At 44.1% G+C, this 25910-nt stretch overlaps 2 protein-coding genes across 4 annotated transcripts in view; both read right to left on the bottom strand.

Moving 5' to 3' along the window:
* zmp:0000001236 (mastermind-like protein 2) overlaps positions 1-13852 on the bottom strand; it is a 35791-nt gene extending 21939 nt beyond the window's left edge. Inside the window, exon 1 of the mRNA XM_040131497.1 lies at positions 12562-13852. Within this exon, the coding sequence (XP_039987431.1) occupies positions 12562-12972 (411 nt within the window). The 5' untranslated portion in view covers positions 12973-13852. The remainder of the gene's footprint in view (positions 1-12561) is intronic.
* A 2602-nt stretch (positions 13853-16454) lies between these two features.
* Positions 16455-25910, bottom strand: part of gab2 (GRB2-associated binding protein 2) — a 37904-nt gene continuing 28448 nt past the window's right edge. For 2 of the 3 annotated variants that reach the window (XM_040130823.1, XM_040130825.1), the window contains exons 3-10: positions 25075-25303; positions 22428-23023; positions 21552-21649; positions 21088-21367; positions 20837-20927; positions 20590-20692; positions 20359-20481; positions 16455-20244 (exon numbers count right to left, since the gene is read on the bottom strand). In XM_040130823.1, the coding sequence (XP_039986757.1) occupies positions 20101-20244; positions 20359-20481; positions 20590-20692; positions 20837-20927; positions 21088-21367; positions 21552-21649; positions 22428-23023; positions 25075-25303 (1664 nt within the window). In that variant the 3' untranslated portion in view covers positions 16455-20100. The remainder of the gene's footprint in view (positions 20245-20358; positions 20482-20589; positions 20693-20836; positions 20928-21087; positions 21368-21551; positions 21650-22427; positions 23024-25074; positions 25304-25910) is intronic. The other variant, XM_040130824.1, reaches the window with a different exon arrangement.

Below are 25910 nucleotides of genomic sequence, written 5' to 3'. Positions count from 1 at the left end.
AGGGCGTGAAGTTAGGAAAGTGTGAGCTTCAATTAATTTATCACATTTGACCATGCCTGTGTGTAGCTGAACCACAGAACACCATGCTGTTAGGTTATGGCATAAAAAGGCTGGCTTTGTTGCCGGATGTGGGAAAAACATCCAATAGACTCTAAAAAAAGCACAGGAAGGAAACTGGGGGTGGGGTGGCAGTGAGTAGCAATGGGGGTGTGGTGGTGGAGAGTGGGAGTGAGAAAGGAATGTTCTCTTCACTCTCTCTTTCTCCTTCTTGTTATCATGCATACGCACACATAATAACCCCACTTTCTCACTAACAGCTATGAAAAGAATGCAGCATCACAGTTTTTCCTCTGCGAGCAGGATGGCAGGAGAATGGGCCTTTACTTGCTCAATGATCACTTGCCACCTCGGTTAGAAAAAAAAAAAACACGTCAGCCCAAATAATTAAGTCTGAGGGAGCCCTATCTCTATCATTCATTTGTCAAGAAACATGATCATATTCCTTCAGCTTACTCCCCTGACTGATTTCGGTGTAGTATGGTCTAATGTGCTGGATGTGTCATTCTTTGGCAGCTGACACAGTGGACAACTGATGGAGAAGAGTCGCATAATTAACCAATTACTGATCATTGGGAGGCAGCACTTGACCTCGCACATGCTTTCCCCTCCTTGTACCAGATATGGGCTGATATAATGTAGGTTTGTTTGAAGGGTCCACTTCAGTAGCGGAGGGTTCGATCAGAATTCACCCTGGTGTAGAAAAATCATGCTGGATGTAAAGGCCACGTATGATCTGGTCTTGACCTAACTCTGCTACATTTGGATGTGCTATTTTAAATGCTTACGCGCGTTCTATAAAGATACCTTTTCGTTATGTGGATGTACTCCACAAGCCCCCTTAAAAGTCGCTCCTACGTCGTTGTAGGATTCACCTCCTTAATTGCTGTAAGACTCGTTCTCAGCTTTCTGGAGGCAACATTCACCAGCTGGCTTTAACAGATGGCTTAAACATACTTTGTACTTTCTGAGAGTGGAGTGAATGAGATAAAAACTTAAAGGGGCCAAAAAAAAAACAATTTAAGAGAATTAGGACCACTTTCTATAATACCACAAGAGCGTGTTCCTCTCAAGGAAAGGAAGAAGGTTAAAATAAAGGCCCTTACTAAGACAGTAGGAATTCCCTCCCTGAACTTCCCTTTTTTATTATTGTTTTATTTTCACTTACTTTAAGCTAAAAGTAAACTTACTTACCGCAAACAACCTCAAAAACCTCACTGACAAATTGACAACAACCATAAAAATGTAGACTGTTCAAAAAGATTTCTGGATCGAGGTCTCCTGCAGCTGCCGTAAATGTTATGCAAATCACACACACAGTTACATGTGTTTACACAACTTTGACAAGGAAAAACTTGCAGGCAAATTTCCTCCCGTCCATCACACGGGCAAGACTCTGTTACTGTCTGCTACAGGATTTCAGTCTCAGGCTCCATATTCCTGCTCATTACCTCTTCATGTAATCCCTTCATGGTAGGAAAACCGATTTCCCTCACCCTGACACGCAAACAATAGATACGGCACCAACATGCAGCACCTCTGTCACTGTAGGCCTGCTTCCTGTTAAAGGCAGATTGTAGATGATTCGACAGGGGTGGATAGAGACCAGAGATCCTCCCCTGATTTCACCTCCTGCGTGTGCTGTAGATGCAACAGCAGTGTCTGTGTGCCTCTAGGCAAGGTGGAGAGAGAGCAGGCGCCAGAGCATAGCTCAGCACCGTGACACCTCACCACAGCAGAGCACTAACACAAACATTCCAGCCGCCACTTCTCAACCTTATTGGCAGAGCTGAGGCAAGAAACAAGACCATCTATGTTCCTCGCCGAGACCCGTATCTGATGCTCCGGACAGGCTGGTCTAGCGGTCTCAAACATATGAATTAGGATTTGACAGTTGTGGAATTTTGAAGGCTGATACGGCACCAATTCCTGTATTTTGTACTCAAACATTTGACAGTCAGATTATTGTGATTGATATTAAGTTACTTCCAATCTGACCATGTCCATGACCAAAAATGAAAAGGATGTAGTAGTTCCCAGAGATTTCTACCCTCAGATTTGTGCAAAAGCCTTTGAAATTATGACCATTAAAAGACATACCAGTTTATTACAACTTCCACCATCAAACTTCATTGTTGTGATCAAATGATCAGACAGCTAACAAGCCAGCAGGAAAGTATTGTAGGTCCAACTTAAATTTGGATGTTTACAATATCCAAGGGGTTTGTTAATGTTCATTTCATTTGGAGTTTCAGTCTGACATTTCTTTAGAAAATCTGTAGCATTTCCGATTAAATCCATCTTCAAAACCAAAATAAACAATGTCCAAAGCTATTTAAAAAGATCCAAGTTGTACTAAACCAGAGTCATCCTTTAAAGTCTCCAGTGAAATCCAAACTAAATATATTGTTTAAAAGAGCTGATGGCTCCATACGACAGGGTGAGGTAGTAGCGCCATCAATGAAGCTCCTAGAATGAATCAACTGGACTGCTATCTAATTTGAAAAATAAAAACATTTAAACCATATTTATTTGCTATGGTCAGGCCTGAATTTCTGTAAAGTTGACAACACTGAAAGGATCCGATATGTAACACAATATAATATATAGTACGTATAAGAGATATAATATATGAATACATATAAAGGTTAGGCGTATTTTATCAAAAGAAGATAAGATGTCAAGGACTCGAGGCAAAAAAAAAAAAAAATGTAATGATGTATACTTGTGCTGAATTTGTTATTAGTTGCTGGCATTCATTTATAAAACAATGTCAGCAATATTTCATGCAAACATTGTCTACATCAAGTAGGTTTGCGACTTTCACCTTTCATATATTTCACGTCTGTAATATTCCCCGAAGGGCAACTGTAGCATAGAGCAGAACATTACCAAGATGCAAATGGAGTTGAACTATGACTTAGACCCCAGAGCACAGGAGCAGGAGGGAGAGAAGAGAAGAAAAAGTGAATGCTTGTGCCTCTTTTCAGCACTCCGCAACTCTGGAGCCTGGGAACTTCAGCAGCTTGGCCGGGCTCTGAGAAATATCCTGAGCTGTAATGTAAACATGTCTGAACTCTGATCTAGCGTGGCTCTCCCCTCCCCCCTCCCAGTTTAACCCGCATTCTGTGCGAGGGGTTCGCCAGTGACATCAGGAGCCCACTTTCTCATTTCCTGAGCGGGGTAATGACCCTGGGGAGAATAGGCTGTTTGAAGTCCTGCAAATAAAGCTGCTTTGCTCTGAACCCAATTGAGACGACTGATTTAATTCGCGGTTTGAATGGTTCTGTCTGATAAATAGAGCTTGTTGTGAATCCATAAAGCCTTGTAAGGCTGAAGTAGAGAATCGCAGCAAGGTGAGGACGGAGGCATTGTGTGAACACGGTAACACATAACTGGACATCCACACCCAGTTCTCCGGTGGCAACTGTGATAGTCTGATCTGTTTACGACAGCAGCGACACAAGTCCAGGAAACTGCGACATATCAGGTGGCTGATTGTCAGATAAGTGTGAGAACAGTTATAGATAAGCCCCTGTTTATCCAAGCACACAGCTGCTCTAATTCAACTCTAAGACAAAGTCTTCATGGTTGTGGTAAGTTAGTGCACAATATAAGTACACATCATTAATAGTGGGTTAAACCAGTGTCTGTTTTCTAAGCCTTGTCCTTTCACAAAAGTGCAGCAAAGTACTGCTCGTGTTTGGTTTGCTTGCATGCAATATGTCCCCTCATTTTACCTTCCATGCACTGCACATAAAGTACACCTGAACATGCTTGTTCCCACAGGGTTCCAGTTTCAGCACAGGGTAGCAAAGCACTTGTGGAAAGACACTCCAAGGCACTACCCCCCCCCCCCCCGTCTTTTTCCTCACACACAATCCTGCCCTCTCTTCAATTAAGTCAAGCAGGAAAAACCTGACAAACCTCAAAGAGCTCTCTCAGCAGAAGAAAACACATCAGGCATGAAAGGATACCTCTACAAGGCCCCTCTCAAGATATAGATGTACGTAAACGCAATCCTTTCCTTTTTCTTCTTTCACGTATATTTTTATTTCTAGATTACAGATGAAAAGCCACGAAAAAATATGTATCCCCAGTCAAATGGATTTAATAGCTAAAAGGAGCCCTAATATATTAGTCCACCTAAAATTCCCCATTGACTGCCGGTGCACAGATGATATTTTCCTTGTCTTGAGGTCCACATAATGCCTGAAAATTCAGACAAAGTGCTGGCAACAACGAGAAGCACGCTGAAAGCACAAATCAACAACAAAGGGATACAGTGGGGACTCTCTAATCCAAACCCCTTGGGAATGGATTTCAACCCAGTGAAATATTCACTTGGATAAAACACTGAGTACTGAGGTAATTCATATTCCAAACATGAAACAAGTATCTATGCTTATTCTAGCCTATTTTGCTCAATCTAATTTGGAGTTGGATGATCAACAAGAAAATTTAAGAAATTGCGCACCGTTTTTGGAGCTTATTTTCAAATTTAATTTCAGGTCAACCTATCACATAACAGGTTAGAGTTTGAGAGAAATATAATATCAGACACATCTAAGGCTACAACTGACTTAGCTGCAAAATGTAAGAAAATATTTATCACAGTTTCCAAGGCCACATCTTATTCAATCAACACTAAAAGAGAAAAAGCAGCAAATTCTCACACTAGAGAAGATGAAACCAACACATTAAGTCATGTATCGAGCAAAGATGCCTAAACAATTTGCAGCACTGCCATAGATTCATTTGCTGTTGATCAACTAAATAATTAATCAATTGTTTCAACACTAGACACATCACATCATACTTGTTTCTTATCATGTGAGAATAAACGATGCCAAACAGATATACGTGAGCTGTTATTCATTACTACACTGAGTATAAATGAGCAGATTCGCCACACAGAAACAACAAAGCCTGCACCGCCAGGGAGGAGATGTTGCAAGGTTGATGTGGATCGTGTATTTTCTTCGATGTTAGCGTGGTGTCTGAAGGCAGAGCGGTTACCTTGCTAGCTCTGCTAGAGACCGCGGGGGCCACAGCAAAGGGACATCGACCCTCAACCAGACATCTATGGAGGGAAGGCTTTTAACCCAGATCGGGCAGGGGTTCCAGGACAACTACAGGTTAAATTCACCCTAAAGACCGGGCTTTTAAAAATCTCGTGCAGCAGCAGAGTACACCTGGCCCACCTGGACTGTCAGAGGCCTATGTTCCTCAGAATATGTACCCACTTATATTTTATCATCCCCTTGAAGACTGAGGATGAGATAGGTCTACTACAAGATTTCGGCAGCACTCTTCAAAAACAGATACAGCCTTCCCATAGGCTACTGAATAAAACATTAGGCGTGTGCAGCAGGGTGGGTTGTGTGTGTGTGTGTGTGTGTATGCGTGTGTGTGTGTGTGTGTGTGTGTGTGTGTGTGTGTGTGTGTGTGTGTGTGTGTTGGGGGTGGGTGAGGGGGGAGGTTCGGGGGGGATGAGGGGGGGGGGGGGACACCACTACCAGATACTAGATATAACAATTGATTTGACACACTGACACACATCCTCACTGCCCTGCTGGGTGTCTGGAAACTTCCGCCCAACTTTCTTTTTTTTTTCTTTTTTTTTGTTTTTTTTTTTTTTTTTTTTTTTTTTTTTTTTTTTTTTTTTTTTTTCATGTGTGGTTGAGTGGGTATGTGTTGGAGTCGGGGAGGATGAGGGGGGTTCTTAAAACACCACTACCAGAGATACTGTATAACAGATGAATGCCTTTGATGACACACACACTCACACACTGCCTGCTGGTGGTGCCCTACTTCTTCCTGAGTCAGTCATGTTCTGTGTTCTTTTTTTTTTTTTTTTTTTTTTTTTTTTTTTTTTTTTTTTTTTTTTTTTTTTTTTTTTTTTTTTTTTTTGTTTTTAACAAAACCTAAATTAGTCCACAGAAAATGAAAGTGTGCTCATTTCAGGAGGAGGCAATGCAAAATCTTGCCAGGTACAGAGGTGTCCCAGATTCTCAGAGCACTATTTTCAACAGGCTGCTGCCTGACACCACATTTGCTGAGCCTTGTCTTTTTACCAGATATTACACTGGATTTTTTTTCCTCCCCCGATATAACATTAGATGTATCGTCCAATCAAAATAGGACATTTTTACATCAGCAATATCAACTTGTTAGTTTCATTACTTCCAAAGTGTCTGATTGTAGTTTAGATTTAATACCGTTCCAGCAAAACTGGTCACCTTAGATCACACTCTTTCCACCTCTCAGTGCTTAGATTTTCTATCAGCAATTTTTAAAAGCTGTGGTAAAAAACAGAAAATTGAAAATACATGGCATCGCTAGACAATAATACAGTTCACATAAAAGTTAGTGTGATAAGGATCCTATACTTGAGTCAGATGGGGAGGTTTTTATGAATTACTAATAAATGCTCATCTCTAATCCCACCTTTACTCTGCTTTGCCGCCAATAAACTTGTGTCACATGTATGCATTTTTATTTGCACTAAACAAGGCATTTATGTTGACATTTTTACTGTTCTCCTTCGTGTACTCATATAAAACTCGGCTCATTAAAGCTTTTACTGTAAAGCTGTTGTCCTGAACAGCCACCGTCTCATAGGTCTTTTATAGGAAAAATCCACCGGAGCACAGGAAGTGATACATATTTTCCGGCATTAACAACATTGTTTACAGCTGGGTGGTCAACAACGGCTACTATGGTTGGACAAACAAGGAAAAGAGAACCACACAAAAAAAAAAAAAAAAACCACAGGTTGATCTCCTGGAGGTAGTGAGAAGCAGCACTACAACAGCTGCTTAGGACTAAAGATGTCCTCAAAATCAAAATGAGAACCTCTTGGACAACCACTTAGAACCTCCTCTGACATACTCAAACATAATCACACTAGAACTGCTGATTTGTTGAAGATCCTGACTTTTGCCATCATGACATTGGATGATATTAAAAGCTGCGGTTTAGAAGTCCGAAAATATAGCCTCTATAATATCTTTAGTAAATGTAGTCATTAACCGAAAGGGATTGAAAAGTAAAGCTCCTCTGAGAAATGCCAGTCGACGGTGAACTTTGCTTTGTGCCACTTAAAAATCTGGTGTCTAGGTTGGCTACCAAAAGAAAAGCTTGTTGAAGCTTGTACCCCACTCTCCCTTGAGGACATAGCAATCATGATCATAAAATTTGTGTGTAGCTAAGTTGTTTAGAACGCATGTACACTGATGTTATCATAAAACTATGTTTACTGGGGAATAGAGACATTCATTTCATGCACGATTTAGCCAGAAGATGATACAGTGGCTATTAACAAAGTCAGAATCAACATACTGTCCAAACAAATGTCGTACAGAGGTAGTAATTTCCTGGAAAAGGACAAGCCACAGCATTAGCCCAGTGTGTGTGATATTAACCTACCGTTTCCCTCTTCCTTATAGAGAAGCTCTGCTTACGTAGATCTAGCTGGTGCTGAAAATTTATGAACTGCCTTCGGATATGACTGCGGAATGTCCAGAACATGATGTTACACGGCCCCGATTTTTATTACATAAGTCTGTGAATCTGGCTGATGTGTATTCTCGGAGGGAAATATAACAATGATCCTTTGTTTGTGTGTTGTCAATCAGAAGAAACAACACAGAAACTTATGGCCGGAGAAGTCATAATATCCACTTTGGAACCACGCTGCGGCCTGAAATTCATCTGGAAATACTTGAGCAAATGAATATAAAAATAACAATTTAATACGCAACTACACTCATATTTCATAAAATAGTTGAATCTCATGTCTGCGGGTATCATTTTGTTAAATGAATCCACAAATACTAAATTCTTTCAATCTAACTAGTTTGCAGCATTTGTACAAAGTAGTATTATATTCTCAACCAGTTAGGATGCAGTAATGTGCACTGTCAATAAAAACCCCTTTTGACTTTATCATCACTTTTCAAACTATCGTAAGTAAATCCTATCTGAAAACGTGAAAACAGAATGCTGTGAAATTTATTACATTCTAAATGTTGTTGTTTTTTGTTACAAAATCCCACATTTAAATAATAGGGGACGTTTTGAATACATATTCCACCGCCAAAAAGATGCACCATACAAGAGCAGAATTGGATTTTGGCCGTGTTTAAACCATATCTTGGGTTGAGGACTAATCCCGAATAGAGGGAAGAGATTTACAGATGGCTTTACTACAGTATATGGAGGCCCATCTTAATGTGTTTTAATCGGAACACTATGAGATGCTCGACTCATCTCGCAGCTTCAGTCTACACAATGAGACAAGTTTAATCACATCAGGCTTACAGTGTAGCCATGCTGTCAATAAACAGCAACCGCAGCAATTCCATCCCTAACTAAAGGGGACTTAAAGTAATTCAGCATTCAGATCAACTGACAGCCGGCTATTTCTAAAAGAAAAACTTCGGCCTTCCCGTGACAACATGGAAGGGATCTGCGAGCTGAACATGGATCCTTGCTGCATCCCCGGGATTGGGCAAAGCTGTGGGCCTCACCGTGGGTGGCCCCCGTGGACCTGGGCTAATTGTTTCACATCACAGCCGAGCCAGGCTGAGATCAGACCACCGGCAGCTCTGATTCAGGCAGTTCAACAGCCAAACAGGGTATGCCAGGAAACACTTACAGCGCACACCCCGCCCCGCGCTCGCACACATGCACACACTCTTCGTCCATCATACATGACCACAAGAGAGTACAAGGAATTTCTTTTACTCCATGCTCTCTGAGAAGGCTGTCAAGGCGCTAGTCAGCTGGAAGTTGTAGCTACCTCAGTGACAATGAATTAAGAGTTTAATGCTCATGTCATGTTGGCTGAAGAAAATGTACTTGAAATACAAACGGTGTCACACGAAAAAACATTTTGCAATGAGAAGAAAATATCTTTGAGTTTTTTAAAGCTCAATAGGATTACTTTTTTTCTAGGATATGAAAACTCTTAATCCTGCAATGCAGTGGTGCTCAGCTTTTTGGATACTGACCCTAATAACTACCAAGGGGGAAAAAAAAGGCTAAATTAGAGCAAAGTCTGAAAAAGTAAAACTGATTTTGTGCAGCAGAAAGTTTTTTGTTTTTTTTTGCTTTCCTGTCCTGTTAATCAACTTGCAAGCCCTCAGATTTATCTTGTGACCTTTTGTGTGGGTCCTGACCCCAAGTCGGGAACATCTGATCTTTCATCAAAAGTGCAACCGATTGGAGTTGCCAATTTTTCATTATTTGTCCAAGGTGCTGCAACTGTGCCAAATTAACACATGAACCTTAAGAGTATTTTGGCATTGGGCCTTTGCTGGGCGGCTCACAGTAGAGAAGTGACAGGAAACATAGGGAGAGAGAGGAGGATGACATGAGGACAAAGCTCTTCGGCCCGAGTCAAACTGGGGACATTGCAGCTATGTGGTTTGAGTTTCAGAGCATTAGGTGAGCAAGATGCATCGTGGTCCAGCTTCTCGAAAGAGCCGCTGCCGTGTCGATGAAACATAGAGTGGCAAGCGGGAAAGCACAACTGGCAAACACATCAGCATACGGAGCACTTTGAGCGCATGCTGCTCTAGGCCTATAGTTCCCAGATCTGTCACTAGAACAAGACTGGGAAATAACAAAATCCTCCCAGTGCACACAGGACTGTTAATCACCAGGCATCCCTCGCCTACTGCTTTTTCAAGGCCTGTTTGACTTTAAGTAAACACGTGCCGGAAATGTATTCAGTGGCTCTAAACATTTATATGGGGGCCTTGTGCTTCAAACAGTTTCATGGCCAGCACATCTTTCAAGAAGGTGCTTAGTGAGCCATTTGTTAAATGCACGATAACAGGCCATGACAATGCATGGCATGCTACATGCAGTGAGGCTATATCAGGCTTATGTTGGTTAAGCCTTTAGTTTCTGTACTCACTATCTGTATCGTCGATAGACAGTGAAGTATAGTTGCGAGGTCCTGATCTGATGAAACTGACTGTCTGTACATTGTAATGCAGGGCTAATGTTTTGTAAGCTCTACTCTGTGACCTATTTCTGTGATGAATGCATTTTCTGATACATGTATGAAGGGAAAGATTGAAAAACTGGTTGTGAAAAAAACAATCTGAAATATGGATATCCGAAAGCTTTCGACGGGTTCGCGCAAGCATTAGGAAAATCACTTTATGAGTCGCTGGATAAGTAAGCTCTCATATCTTCTTCCTTCCAATTTCTCCAATTTCATCTAAGAGAATATCCTTTGTTAATCTGGTCTCAATGAGCACCGTTGTTACAGGCTGCTCATTCTGCCCTCCCAGCCAGTCATAATCCATTGTGTTGTTTGCCCCTCACTCGGTGTACATTTCCATCACAAATTCCAATGTGAACAGTCAATAACATGCACAGATGTGTCCATTGTAGAGGCCTTACTTTTTTAATTCGGAAGAATGTAACATGGAGAATTACAGCTGCACCCCAGGAAATATCTGAAACCAAAGTTTTTGCTGTCTTTATAGCCGGAGATGATACAAAAATATGTCTTTTAAGTATTTAGTTGCAAGCTCTATTCTACACTTTACACATATTGAATAAAGTCAAGAAAGAACTTTCTGCTGTATGAATGCTGGATAGATGCCATTTACAGGCACTAAAGGGGATTTCTGCAATTGCTGTTGTTCTGCTTCGCCCAATCATTGTGAGTTGCGAAAAACATATTAACCTCAGGGTAGATATAAACATGTACACCAGGACTTCATTTCCTCCTCACCATTTTGCTGCACTCATCAGTTTTGTGTAGAACACGCTACTCTAGAGTCAACATCAGTAAAAATGAAACAGTACATGATAATGATGTACCCTGACCTCTTTTAGACAGTCAGTATAATCCATTATGTTGTTCTTTCTTGCCTCCCATCATGTTCCACAGCTGTACTGTACATAGCAGCATGAAAACTAAATATGTCAAAAGCTAGGAAGCAAAACTGCACTTTATATTAGCACTGTAAGTCATGGAAAATCCACTTTGCTTGTATGTTAAAATCTTGATCAAGCCGTAAGCTAATACAGTTCTTTTTTTTTTGACATGCCGTAGAGTGTATCCCATGCCCAATACCAGGGATGACAATAAATGAACTGACAGAACAATCATCGCTGCCCTTTTATGGCTTAACTGGGGAGAAAAAACAACAACAACGAAAAAAAAAAAAACATCATTGTTTATTTTTCCATCCAGCATCTCAAGCAAATCTACAGCAGCAACATCTGCAAGCTTTCACCCTTTTGACATTACAGCGAAACACTGCTTGGGAAATAATTCATAGTCTAGATGCTGAACTCCCTCGTGCCCAATGAAAGAAAACAACAAAATAAATCTCATATCTCACTGACTTTGCCCTTAACAGATGCCATACAGGAAGTCAGTCCTATCAGCACGAGCAGGCACACAGAAAGCCCTGCTGTGTTTCACAGTTTTGTTTCCCTACCTTATGTTCTCTGCAAGGCTCTGCTGTTGTTGAGGGAGACCATTCAAACTGCACGGTCCTTTATTCTCACTGTACTTTAATCCGGGGAGCCTCTGAATTTACAAAATGAGCCCTGAAACGACTCAAAAGAAAGTCATACAGCTCTTTACTTAAAACAGGATTTCTCAGAACAAAGGAGAAAAAAAAAACCCCTCCTGTTAAACACCTTGAAAAACACTTTTTAATAACAGGTATTATCCTCTTGAAAATCTGCTAATTAATGTGACGCATAAAGGAAACGGAATTATCTGTACTGCAAAATGAGATAACGCTGCATATTAAATGGGTTGAACGAGCAACTGAGTGTATCTACATCCCTCTTTTGGATCAGTTGCACAGTAGAGATGCTGACACGGTTTGCAGTAAATGCAAAACATCCCTGTGGCCCAATGACCCAAAACCATTTCCTCTGAATGGATTGCTTTCCACACACACACACACACAAAAAAAAAAGTATGTGATCCTTTATTGTTCCATCTACTTCAAGGGGCTCCTCTAATCAGCAAAATCAGGAACCTAGAGCTTATTACTCTTGTTTTAAAACATTTCCTGCCCATTGTGCCATTTGGTCTGGATCTGGTAGTCTGGTAAGGTTGTACAGAGCCTCAACTGTTTGTTCATCAAGAGTCACGGCAGAACAACCTTCGAGTCATTTGTGTAGAGAAACGAGACGTAATCAGTGAAGTGGCCCCAACTGCGGTTCTCGGCGCACCAGCAGGTCGACGCATTGTTCGAGCACCGTGCGGAGAAAGTGCCTGCAATGTCTCACGGCCTGAGTTTTGTTCCCGTGTAAGTTGAACCGTTGGCTACAGCAGTCATAACACCCCCGTGCTACTCATCAGCAGCACGATAATCATCATCACCGCAAGCTTTACCAGCACTAATGGTGACAATGGGGATTATTCATTATCACCACCACCAAATGCCCCCCCCCACCCACCCCCCTCCAAAAAAAAAAGCACAAAAAACAAAAAAACACATAGAAACTCACCGCTATGCGCGTTGAAATCTTCTGCTCGCCCTCTGAGCCCTTCTGCTCCCCGTTGGACCTGCTGTACTCTGGAGGCTGCTGGTTCGATCCGCGACTGCCCTTCGCCTTTCGGTTCCCCGGCCCTTGGTGGACTATGTTGAGCAGGTGAAGCGTACTCTCGTGTTCCCGGTCGGAGCTCTCGGCCTGACCCTTCTGGTAGCGGCTCTCGCAGGTGGAGTGGTGCCTCCGGCACAGCTCTATGCGGGCGCGCAGACGCTCCACTATGGCGTTGTGCAGCTGTGGCACCGCCGAGCCTCTGGAGGTGGCGACCACCGGCCCGTTGCCGACCCCGCCGGGCATAGTTCCTAGACCGACGCCCAGCATGGGTACGAACGCCCCCGGAGCGGACTGAGCGGGGGTCGTTTCTCCCATCCCCGCGGGTCCCCGACAAGTTTATAGAGACTGAGGTCCAGCGAGCTTCTAATGGACCACAGTACGGGCATGGAAGAAGACAAGACGTGTGGACTCGGCTATGATGCCATGTGGGAAAGAAAAAAAATACTAGACTGCCCTGCACAAACTCACTAGAGAGAAACAGACGATGTGGCCAATGTTTGCACGATTATCCAGTCAAACTGTTACGAAAAGGTTAAAAAAGAGATGGTCAGTATAAACTCATACTGTTTTCCACGGAGCCATGAAAAAGTCCCAGTTGTTAAAGAATCGTATTAGTGAGTCCTTCCTCCGGTGGGTCCGCTTACACATTCAAGCCGGAACGATGATGAAGGCTCGTGGCTTTCACCGTTCGAACGACTCCGCTCGCGCTCGCTCTGAATGACTCGACCTCCGCTCGCGGATCAATTCTACGCCGCGCGAATCCCTCAACAACCTCAGCTTCCCCGACGGATCACATCCCTGGCACCCTCTCGGCGCACTTTGCCTCGCGTGTGCCACACTTGCCGAGCAGTCTTGAGGACGGCGCGCGCGGCCGATGATCGATTCGGAGTGAGCGATCGGTGCCCCCCCCCCCCAAAAAAAAAAAAAAAAATCGGAGAGAATCCACGAACGCACGAAACCCACTAAAACTTCAAGACTCACGGCATTTCTGTTGGGGAAATCAGTCCTTTCGCGCTACGTCTCTCTCTCTCTCTCTCTCCACTCCGGATGAGAAAGATCTGGCTGCAAACTGCGAGTCAAGAGGGAAAAAAAAAAAACCGGGCCGGCACCGAAACGCGAGGAGCCGCTGCGTTTGAACCGACCGAGATCCGCCTCGAACGGTCCATTGACAGTCGTTTGTCCGTGCGGCGCACCGAGGCAGTAGCGGGGCCGCCGTACACAGACCCTCATTGTATGAACATTCCTCCCTCGACATGACGCGCTCGCACGAAGGCGGCCGCGTCCGAGTGCACACCCTAGTGGCGCGAAGGCGGAACTGTCCTGTGCCGGGCACGGACCGCGGCAGGGAGAAGGGCAAAGAGTCTCATCGGTGTTTTGTTTTTTTTTTAATGACACGACACCATTCGTCGCAAGTAGCGGATGAAGCAGCGGCAGATTAAGTAACGCGGTTTCCACATCCTCCCGCGGTGGTGTCTTGAGATCTCTCGGCAAAAAAAAAAAAAAAAAAATGACTGACGGCGGTGTTTGCCATCACCGTGGCAGTACCGGTTTTTCTGGCAGGCGCCTCCGCTACGATGCCGCGCGGGCTCCCACATCTGGCGTACGTCGCTCCGGGTTAACAGACGTGTCGCGGAAATTAAATAGGGTGAAACTTACCGGAGGCTCGATCGGTCACACCTGGAGTCCTGCAAAACTTTTTTTTCCACGGGGGGGGGGGGGGGTACCGGTAGCCTACGACATGAGATACAGGCCCCACTGACGGAATCAACCTCAAAAAGAAAACTTCTATTTGCTTGTGGCAAAGCGTTTACTTGTGAGACTTCACAGCGAGGCCTGCATACCAGTTTTCACGCCAAGAAACAATACAACAAGACTGCGGACGCGCTGATGCCGAGTTGCATTGAAAGCGAGTGCGTCTCAAATTGCTTGTCAGTTCAACTCCGCCGACACTGTCCGCGAGGCCACACGTTGCCCTCTAGTCTGGAAAATCGAGTGACGGGCGTCGAGGGACCGAGCGCTCACTCCTTCTGTGCCACACACTAAAAGGAACAAGGAGAAAGCACACTCACAGGTCCGCCACTCGTCGCACATCAGCTCCTATACGTCCAGAGAGAGGAGTTTTATCCCGAACATGCCCATCGACCTCTCTGGAGTGTAGGAGCAAACTATCTGAACCCACCTGTACGCCGATTCATCCACCTAGAGCGGCTGGGAGGCCCCCGAAGTGCCCCCCCCCCCAACCCTTACGCGTGCCGCCTTGCGTTTATCATACTTTGGGCTGGATGCCAGTCCACCGAAAGGTCCGGGCTACCACCACGGACAGGCGAGGCCCGCTGACAGTCAAGAGAGACAGGTTGTATGTTTTCTGTGAAGCGGAAGGAAACCGAGACCCTTCAGAGGAAGACCACAGAACCATGGGGGGTGGGGGGACATGTCCGCGCCTGGAGAGCCCGAGAAGAAATCGGTCCTGTGGGACATCCGGCTGCCCTTTTGAAGAATAACACTAATGATAATGATGGAGTCATTGGGGGTTCAGCACCCTGCCCTGGGCTGCTTTTCACTGGGGAAGGCGGATTAGCCCGTGGACCCGTGCAGTTATGGTCCAACCTCTCGCCGCACTCGGACCACCTTTTTTTCTGCGCGGGGAATGGGGACGCAGACCCACCTGTCAGATACCGGAGTCCTTAGACTGCCCCCCCCCACCCCCCCCGCTGGCTGCTTGTCAGTCCTCGGGGCGCGAGGTTACCGTGACCGTGAGCACATGGGGGACGACGACATGGCATCGCGTGGTGCTCTGAAGGAGTTCGAGGTCACGATTTATAGCGGGACTCCCGAAGAACACCCTTCCGGTAAAAGAATGGGTTTAAAAATAAATAAATAATGATTTTAGTCCTTTGAGCGACGGGTCAATGGTGATTTAGTGATTTGAACGGATTTCAACAGATTTTCTTGCTTCATGAGGTTTTGGTAAAGTCCAGCAGGGATTTGATTGTAAAACTGTAGCAAAGCAAGATAGCACGAGATATTACTGCTTTTGTTAACCCCCAAAAAAAAAAAAACAAAACAAACTAAACTAAACTAAACTAAACCTAAGACCTCTGGAATGTAGAAATTTGCAGAGTTTCCTCACACCCCGTGGATCTTATATTGTCGAAACCAAAGCCCGGAGGAAACTTGTGTAACACTTGCAAACACCCACAGCCATAAAAATAAACAAATTGCGTGAGTTTTAATGAGTTAATAATTCGAAGAGACTGATCCCCCCCCCCCTCGCCCCCGCCGGTCGGAACCGGAGCAGACCGACACGTGGTCAGGTAAATACGGGCCAGCGTCCGGCCGGACGCCGGTGTCGCCATGACTGTTACCCGCGAGAACGGAGGCTCATTCTGCAAACAGTGAGGGTAAAGACACGTCCCCTTCACTGCACGTTTTATTTTTTATTTTTTAGCTGCCTCCCGTAGTCAGTCAGTCATCTCATTTGTTCCCGGGGAGTCGGTCGACCGAGGAACGTTCAAGCCGATTAGCAGTTTTTAATTCTCTGCACGGGAAATGACACGCTACATCACTGGTCGTTACTGGGAAAAGGACCAACCTCTGGTGAGATCCTCGAGAAGCGAAGCACTTATTTTTACTTGTATTTCAGTACACGCGAGGCTGTTTCGGTCAGTCTTCACGTGAACACAGAAATAAATAAATAAAAGGGGGGGGTGGCGATACATGTGTAAGGTTTTGGATGGAAAGAAAACCCCCTGTGTGTTGAATCATTCACTAAAGGACCGGTAGCTCGTCATCCAACACTTTTAACACCATGGGGATGCAGCTCCCGTCCTGCACAACAGGGGGCAGCACACACGAAACCTCTGTAAGCGACAGGACCAATTACAAATCTGCGGGTGAGAGACGAGCTGTGGTGTCGTTTCCGTCGGAGAAAACAAAACGAAAAACAAAACAAAACGTTTGGTTTTTTGGTTCACGTTTAAAGAGGAACTTTAACATCAGGCTTTTCACTTCTTGATTTATTCTATGTCCACAGTTTAAGTCTACCATAATACAGGGACAACAAAATCTTGCAATCTCGTGAACCCCAAGTTAACTGTACCACATAACCACCACACTGGCATTATTTGCCATATTGCTTCACAAAAAAAATCAAGACAGTTTGCATACATCGGTGTTAGTAGAGAGAGAGAGAGAGAGTTTCCTTGTTTGGTTGTTGCTTTTTTTCTTTTTTACAATTATCAACTGCGAAAAACACACAATAAATTAATAAATTAAAAAAAACACGAGCAATCTGCAAATGCTTTACAGTAGTAGCAATAAAAGTGGTTAAAAAAAAAGAAAAAAAGATCTCTACCAGTACAGTACGTCAACCCAGCGACAGTCTGACAGTAGATCTGAGCAGTGTTTTTCAGTGTCGCCCAGTCAGGCCGTCATTTAACATACTACAATTCACAATCTACCACAAAACGTACAACAGCTCTTCTACTTACAGCGGGTCTTTCTAGAGAATAAATTACACATCCATTTTACTTCAGAGACCGACGGGGAGGCGGGCTTTTCTTCATTCTCTCCTGTCCTGTTCCCCCCTTTTTTTTTTTTTTTTTGAATGGCAGCTCACCCCGGGGAAGGGGGGCTCCGCCAGTGCCACTCGAACTGCCAGCCCCCCCGGAATCATTTAGAGATCATTTAAAAAAAAAAAGGGAATTTAAAAACGAATAAAATACATGTCATAACAAACTTAGCTTAATTTAGCCTGACCCCGTTCTTATGAATATCACTTGCTTACACATATCGGTAGAAAATAATGATAAAAAGAATACAAAAAGCAGTAGAAATGGTAGAAAAACATCAAGAAGTAAATCTTAATGAAATAATCAATAATACCATCTAGCACTGCATGGCCACACTATTCATATTAAGGTCACATAGGGGTTCACCATTCAGTGGTTCCAGCCCACAATGAAATACTGGACTTGAGTTGAACTAGAAACTGATCATTCAGTTGTCCTAAATACAATATGGCTCTTCCTTGAATAATATGGCAAATCATTAAATTTCTTCAAGGCAAAATTGACGGTCTAAACTGAAATGAAAATGTAAGGCAAATTGAACAAATGGAAGAGTTGAGGAAATTAAGAAAACATTCTTTCCTCAACTATTTTTTAAACACAGATCGCTGGCGAGTCTTCGTTGCGGCAGGTTGCCTTTGCAAGAACAGCACAACGGTGCATTGCTGTAGCACACTTTTCGTCTCAGACAGGTGCATCAAACAGTCAACAAGATGTGCTGCAAATATGTCGTTCTATTAATAATTTACACAGAGGAAACAATTACTCTTCAGAGGCGTAACTGTAGTGTGTGGCGCATGAAAGAACAAAGACGTAAATCAGTGAATGGCTGGATTCTGGAAAACATAAACATGTTATTCTCCTTCTACTTAGCTTGTATTTATGGTCTTGAGAGGGAGAGAGAGATGGAGAGATGGAGAAAGAGAGCGAGAGAGATCGAGAGAAAGAGAGAGAGCACATCTGAACTCCTGCTTTATTTTTACTTCCTCCAACTCAATCATTTTCTTGGTCAGTGCACATTTAAAATGAAATGTATTAGAACATTACCTGAAGTGAATCAGCCACTGAAGTCAGACCTAGAGAGACACAAGATACTTCGTCTTGTATCTCTTGTTTTTCTTCATTCTGTACATTTGGACGCTACAGACTTTGTACCTGCATTGAAATAACTGGCCTGCCATCCAGCCTGACAGCTTTTAAATATGGTTTGGGCTCACACTTAATTGAAACTGAGGCGAAAGTCATGCGCAGTTATCATTAGAGCTTCTGACACAGGCCTTTGTATCACTGCACCCCCCCCCTCCTCCTCCCCTTGCCAGACATGCACTGCTAAGCTGAAGTGATTGCCTGCAGTGAGAATAATCTCCTTGCTGCTTCTGCAAGACTCAGCACAAATGATAGATTGAAGTGAAAAGAGACTCTGCCTGCGTGCCAAAACTGGAGTGCATCTTGGCATTCCTGAGACCAGTAAGCATACTCTCATGGTATATTAAAATGGTTATTGAGCTGTTAGCCTCTGCTACTGTGTTAAACGGCAGCGACTGGGTAAATTATTGGCTAGATGCAAAAAAAAAACAACCCCAAAACGTTAGACTGTTGCACATGGGGTGGGTGGGACGGCTTTGATGAAATATTTATAAAAGGATGGATTGATAAGTAAGGATGATATTTTTCATACTCCTCATATCAATTGTCCATACACTGTTATAACAGTCTGCATGAAGAGCTTTGGCAGGGGCTTCACCTATAGTTAGCTACCAAAAGTGTTTGGACGGTGACACAATTTTCGTAATTTTCCTCTGTGCACCATCACGATGGCTCTTGAAACGAAGCCATCAAGATGTGACTGAAGTGTGGAATTTCAGCTTTAATTCAAGGGGGTTTAGCAAGAATGGTGCATTAACCATATAGAAACTACGGCCATTTTTATACCTAGTCCCTCATTTTCAGAGCCTCCAAAGTAATTGCACAAACTAACATATTCATAAATATAAGGATAATTTTTAATACTTGGATAAAAATCCTCTGCAGTCAATGACTGCCTATAGTCTGGAACCCACGGACATCACCAAATGCTGAGTTTCCTCCCTTGAGATGCTTTGCCAGGCCTTTACTGCAGCCTCCTTTACTTGCGGCTCCTTTGTGGGTCTCTCTGCCCCCAGTTTTGTCTTCGGTAAGTGAAAAACATGCTATGTTGGGTTGAGGTCAGGTGACTGACTTGGCCACTGTAGAATAGAAGAATGAGGAGCTCTCGGCTTGCTTTTCGCAGTACGTTGTGGGTCATTATCCATCGGTACTGTGAAGCACCCTCCTATCGGTTTCGCAGCATTGGCCTGAATCTGAGCAGACAGTATAGACATATACACTTCAGAGTTCATCCTGCTACTTCTATCAGCAGTCACATCCTCAATAAAACACCAGCGGCCCAGTTCCAGGGTCTATGTATGAAAATGTCTGTAACTCCTAAACAGCTGATGCGATATTTTACTTAAGACACTTGAATTAAAGCTGAAAATCTACACTTCAGTCACAGCTTGATGGCTTTGTGTCAAATCCACTGTGGTTGTGTACAGAGGCAAAATTAGGATTTTTTGCGTGACTGTCCAAATGCTTATGTACCTAACGGTATATGGCCTGATATCCTGCATGTTAGCAGCGCACTGCAATAGTAATCATCACAGAGAACAGGCATAGGTTAGGTTATGGCTTTTTGTCTAAACATTTCAGTCTTAAACAGGCCCTACCAGTATTCATAGTAATGATAGGAACATGACACCGGAGATGCTTGACTTAAGATTTGAATTTTGTTTTTTTAAACGTTTGTTTGTTTGTTTTTTGGGAGATTTTTTGTCATATTTTTTTTTACGGGTCAGTGTCAGGACTTGACCCCCTTGGCAGGTTCAGTAGACTGCCGCACATCGGTCCACTCCTGCATGGTGCTCTGCAGGGCCTGGGTCTTCTCCTTGTCGACTTGCACGTAGTCTACCTTCTCGTCAGAGGTCACGGAGGATGTGGAGGGCTGCGGAATGATAAATGAGGCAGGAGTGAGATTCTGGCCTGAGGGCGGACTGCATTATGGGAGAAATAAGACGAAATGCTGTAACAAATAAAGTCTACAAAATGATCCGTTTACTTTTCTGTGTGGGCTGGGTGACCCAGGCTGGAAGTCCAGTGCTAGGTAGTCCACATTGCCACACTTCCTGGGGGCCGGACTGCTGGTGCCGCTCACGGCTGGAGAGGTAGATGCTGGGTTCTGCTAATGGGGACAGGAGGGAGGTTTTAGCGTAGCACGCAAACAAGTGAATCATTAAAACAAAGAGCACAATGTGCTCCCCCGATCTCCCCTCCAGCTATTGGGACTCACCATGGCCACATAATTCTCCTCACTGTCTGCAGAGTCAGTGCTGGTGATGCTTTGTGTGGAGATGGGTCGACAATGCTGGGAGGACATGGAGTTCACAGCCGCCCTGAAGCAAAGCAGACAGGCCTGTGAGTGCTTCTACCTTCTGACCTCAGGCAGTAACAAAATACAACCACAGTCTGTGTCGTCAAACTGTGTGTGCGTGAGTGGCCTTGGGTAACCGAGCTTGAATGACTGATATGAGACTCACATGGGCCGTATCCACGACATGGTGACTGGGCTCTTAAATGGCAGCTCATCAATGATCCCATTGTTCTTCAAATCAAGAGGTGTTGGCTTCGCTGCGGAAAACAAAAGCAGACACTGTCAACAAAAATCATTGTCTCTGGAATACAATTAACAACACAGACTTCAGAGCTGATTTGAAGCCAAAAAAACGCGATGAAAGAAATTAAAATCCTTGGTTTTAGATCAGCGTGAGCTCTGCTGCCAAAAACTCACATTTCCTGTTAGGTTTGAGGTTGCGGTTGATGGGTGGTGGTGTAACATCACTGAGACGGCTGGGCCTGTGACACAGGGAGGCACTGCTCGCCTTGCGGGCCGGCAATGTTGCAGAGAACCCTGGGAAATCAAAGTGATGTGGCCCGGGGCTCATTGGGATGTAGATATTCTTAGGACTGTCAGCCTGGGCAGTGCTGAGTGGCGAGGAGCCAGGATTCATGGGCACATAGTTGTCATCCGAGTTGCCGCTGTCTGAGCGAGTCAGAGGGGCTTTGGTTCTCTGGCGTCAAAAGACACAGAAGGGCATATTACTCTCTTAAACTCCCGACCCACTGTTACAGGAAAACTGCAACTCTCCAGAGTAAATATAGTAGAAATGCATTTTCTCTCTCTGCAGTTTATGATTTTGCACCGACACCATCTATCTGAGGAAGGAGCGCAGTACAAGGGAGACAGTGACTCACCAGATAGGAGCTGAACCCATCATTGACAGACTCCACGGACTGGCCTGAGCTGTTGAAATGGATGGGACGGTGATGGCTGTTGGTTTCAAAGGAGGAGCCTGTGGAGAGATTCGAGAAGAGAGATCAATACTTACCACTGCCGTAGACTCTAAAAGGGAAAAAACTTCTCCACAGGGGAAACAGTACAATGCCAAGCCTACGTGAGTCAGATATTGTACGATAATCACTGCAAGAGAGGCCTACTTAGATAAACATTCCTGACATTTCAAGGGGTAAACTCGTGTTTCTAATGAAACAAACAGAACATGAGTGACATTTAATTAAATGCTTCAACGGGTTATAATTTGTCTTTGCAGCACAGGTGTGTGAGCAGCCTGTAGCCTCACTAACAAGGGTCACAGTTCAATTCTTGCCTCTGGCTATACGAGGCCATTGCAAAGCAGAGAACATAGCAAACTAAGAGGCCACGCATTGTGTCTGCGAGTGTTTTTTTTTAATTTTTTTTATTGCTCATCAGCCTGGAACGAAACATTCTGGAGTAGGCTGTATAGCTTGAATTTCATTAGCGTCTCAACAGAACAGTGTCTGCTAGACTGGCCCCTTTGTTTCTACTCAGCTGCTAGCGTTAAATGAGAGATAGAGGAAGAGGGAACGAGTGAGAGAAAGTGAGGGAGGAAAAGGAAGTGCACAGTCACTGCAATAGCACAAGAGGATGGAGTGATCAAGTCAGACTTGCATTTGAAAACAGGAAACAGGTGAAATGTGTGATTTCAAAAGATCAGTGTGAGTCAACTGATGTTGTGTTTAAAGAACCAAGCAGCGTTCAGGAGGCACGTATTAGGAAAGCAGTTAAAGCACTAACTGTAGTCAGTGTACCTCTGTGGAGCCTGATGTTCTCAACAGCGGGGAGAGTATTCCTGCGTGGGATGACCGACACTGCGGACATCACCTCTCCGTTCTGGCTTCCTACTGACTGGGGACTCCCCCACGGCCCCTCTGACCCCTGGCTAGGTTTAGGGGGCCTGGGAGGGGGAGCACAGGAGGACTCAGAGCTGGAGGGTGTCAAGGAATTGTGATTCTTATCAAATGTCCGGGGGATCTGGTAGAAGGAGCCGGGTGGTGTAGGAAGATCGTAATTGTCTGGGGGGCGCTCGTTGCTGTGCACGGTGGCGAGGGCGTTGCAGGGCGTTTTGAAGGTGTAAACCTCCTCGTTCTCCAGATCAGGATCACCTAAACCACTGTGAGCCGGCGCCTCGGAGCTGTAACCCCGCGGAAGCACGTAACAGGCCTCCTGGGACGAGTCATCATGGACTGGTGACTGATGTTTTCCTGGCTTGGGCAGGCTGTAGAAGCCATGCAACTGAGCACCCATGCCATTTAGACAGTGGGAAAAGCCATGGGAGAGTTTCTGCACTGCAGAGTCACTCCCCACAAACAGATTGCTTCGTGTGGCCTGGGAGAAACTGGCACTCCTGCAACATGGACAAAATATACACAGATACACTAATAAGTCTTTATCGTGCCCACTTTCCACTATGACTAAGTCCTCCCCCGCAGACAGATGTGTGTCCCATAACTCAACGCCAGCCTATCTAAAGTTTAAAAAAAACATTTCTTTTACAGTTCTATTTAACTTAATTTCAGTGTAACCACCCAAAAAGCCACTAGATGGCACAGTAGCACTTCAGAGGAAACTTTACCTCGCTAGGTCCTAGCACACGTTTAGAAAACAACAAACCTCCACATCAGTGCTCGAGCACCTTCGCGCAGCTGTGGCAGAAGCATTCGGTTTCTGTGTTTTCATCATTTCCTTGAAACGCTGATTTGTTTACATGCGGACGGCGTGTTGACGGGGAGAGGGCATCCATGTTAAGAGGGAGAATGCTATGACTTTCCCACAGTTTGTCAGCCTCGGTTAGGCACCCTAGGGACATGCCTCATTTATTCTAGCTCCTCTGTAAGGCCTGACCTTGAGTGCCAACTACACAGCAACCCTACAGCTTAGACATTTCTAGCCAGTTAGCTGACCAATGGCCCAACTTACTTGGCCAATGCAAAGATAAGACATCGTCAGTGAGTCATTTCTTTATGTCTGTGCTGATCTCTCTCTCTCTCGAGATTTTATGCATGTGTTGGCTACACCGCAGGCTTCTAATTGTTATGTTCAATCTTGATTGTAAATGTGAAAAATTTTAAATGACAAATGCATCAAAGTAATACAATTATTACTGTCATAACATTTAGCTCTCTCTGACTCCATTTCTTTTTCCTGTCAGATGGCCTGCTGTATTTCATCAGTTCTCCTTTTTCTATTTCCTCAGGATTTCAATCATCAATCAATAATTTTGTTCATCATTCTCCCTTCCATCACTGTTACTGAATGGGGGCTTTTTACATGGATTAATTCATACCATCGGTCATCAGACCAATTTTTATTCCGACGTGAATCATACCCGGTCACCAGATGCCTGTCTTAATTAACCGACCCACAGAGCAGAAGCTGGTGAGGGATTGACAGAAATATCTGCATAAAGCTGATGAGATGGACTGTGAGGTTTGATTTCCCATGTTTCAAAGGGGTCCAACACAGCAGATTTATGTGAAAATCGTGTGGCTGAGAGGGTAAGTCTATCCTGGGCGAGTCTAAACCTATAGGAGTGATGAATTGCAGCCTCAACCTCATTGATCATCTACTGTGCCGACTATCTACTGAATGGCATCATTATTAAAGCTGCCTTTTGATTCTTGGAAGTGGGCACGATGGCAACAGGAGGTGAGGTGAATGTTAATGGAAAGGAGTGCATTTAACATAAACACTTGGGCCCTTTGTTCTCCCACTCAGCATAAAGCCAAGACAGGCGTTCCCGTCCATGCACATACAGTTACTCTACAAATATCCACACGTCTTGACTTGCGAAAATTTTGTTGCTTCAATGTTTAAATGACTGATTGACTAATCAGTTAAACACTAGTCTGCTTTAAGGCAATATTGGATTTACAGGATTTCAACAATAATGGGACAAAATACCTTTTTTTTGGTTATTTAATAGACTGGATTAACCAAAAAAAAAAAAATGTGATTATTTTATCTTTTAATAATTACCAATATTGAAAAATAAATATCCCTATAGTATTTTATTATTTTAAATAAAATTAAACTTTAGTAAATAAAAAATCTTGCCTTTTTATGGATTTTGTCAGGCTTCTGAATTTAGACTTATCTGCCACGCGCATAGAAATATTTCTTCAAGGTTATTTATTTCTCATTTTAGACTGTTTTAAGTTTAAAATATTCACTTCAATTTAATAGTCTTCAATCAGAGCACTTGTAAAATTCATTATAATCTTGCTTAATCACAAACATGCACATACACACAAGGCAGTTAGATCATTTTCCCCCTGTAACAGTAGTTCTAGCCCCTCAGGGGCCTCTGAGCTGAGGAAGCACCATAAACCTGTATGTTGACCTGCATTAACGGATAACAGGAAACTGACACAGGACGCCTGAGGTCATGACCTTTACCGTGCACTCTCGGTCTTCCTGCTCATGCACTGGTGGAGGAGGAGGTAGTCCTGGGGTGCACTGTTGGACAAGGAGCTATGGTGTGTGTGGCGCACAGGCACATCGAAGGTGAAGAGGACTGGCTGGCTGGAGTGGATTGGGGCAGAGGACTTGCGTTCTCCAGTCAGAGGGCCCATTGAGCCGGTGACATCTGCTCCGACAGAACGGGGCACGTGGTGTAACCTGCCATCTGCAGACAGAAGAAATTGAGTTATGGATTGTTTAACCCACAAAACTTTATTTTGTTCCCCCCGCTCCAAAAAACCAGCTTGTTTTGAGAGTTTAAAAATAGTTTTCTGCAGACCGGACATGCTGTACAAACTTATGCTACAGAAAGAAACAATCCGTCTAGTAATCATCCCTTTTCTTTTTGTTGTCACAATCCTTGAAGGGTTATAAGCCTTTACATGACCTTGCCTTGCATGAAGTCTTGTATTCAGTAGCTTTCAGCCTGCTGTCTAATCAATAGAGAAGAGGTATCTGTCTCAAGGGAGGAGAGAAAACAGTATCCTCCTGCTTTTTTGGGCTGCAGGGTGTGAGCGGTTCAAAAGCACATGATCCAAGTTTTCCCTTTTTGACCAGGGTCAATGTGCTTTGTTTGATTGTATTGAGCTGACCATTGTTTTGCACAGCAGGACTGTGAGAACAAAATGGTCTCACTGTTTCTATGTGACATCCCTAATATCTGCTTTGAAAGACTACAAAGGAAAGGCATATCTAAGATGGGGATACTGGAAGTAGACTGGGCAGGAGGCCCAAATGAGGAGGCGCAAACTGAGCTGTAGGAGTAGAGAGTG

The sequence above is a fragment of the Xiphias gladius genome, chromosome 7 (assembly GCF_016859285.1).
Source record: "Xiphias gladius isolate SHS-SW01 ecotype Sanya breed wild chromosome 7, ASM1685928v1, whole genome shotgun sequence".
Classification (NCBI taxonomy): domain Eukaryota; kingdom Metazoa; phylum Chordata; class Actinopteri; order Istiophoriformes; family Xiphiidae; genus Xiphias; species Xiphias gladius.
This window is presented reverse-complemented; position numbering and strand designations above follow the sequence as displayed.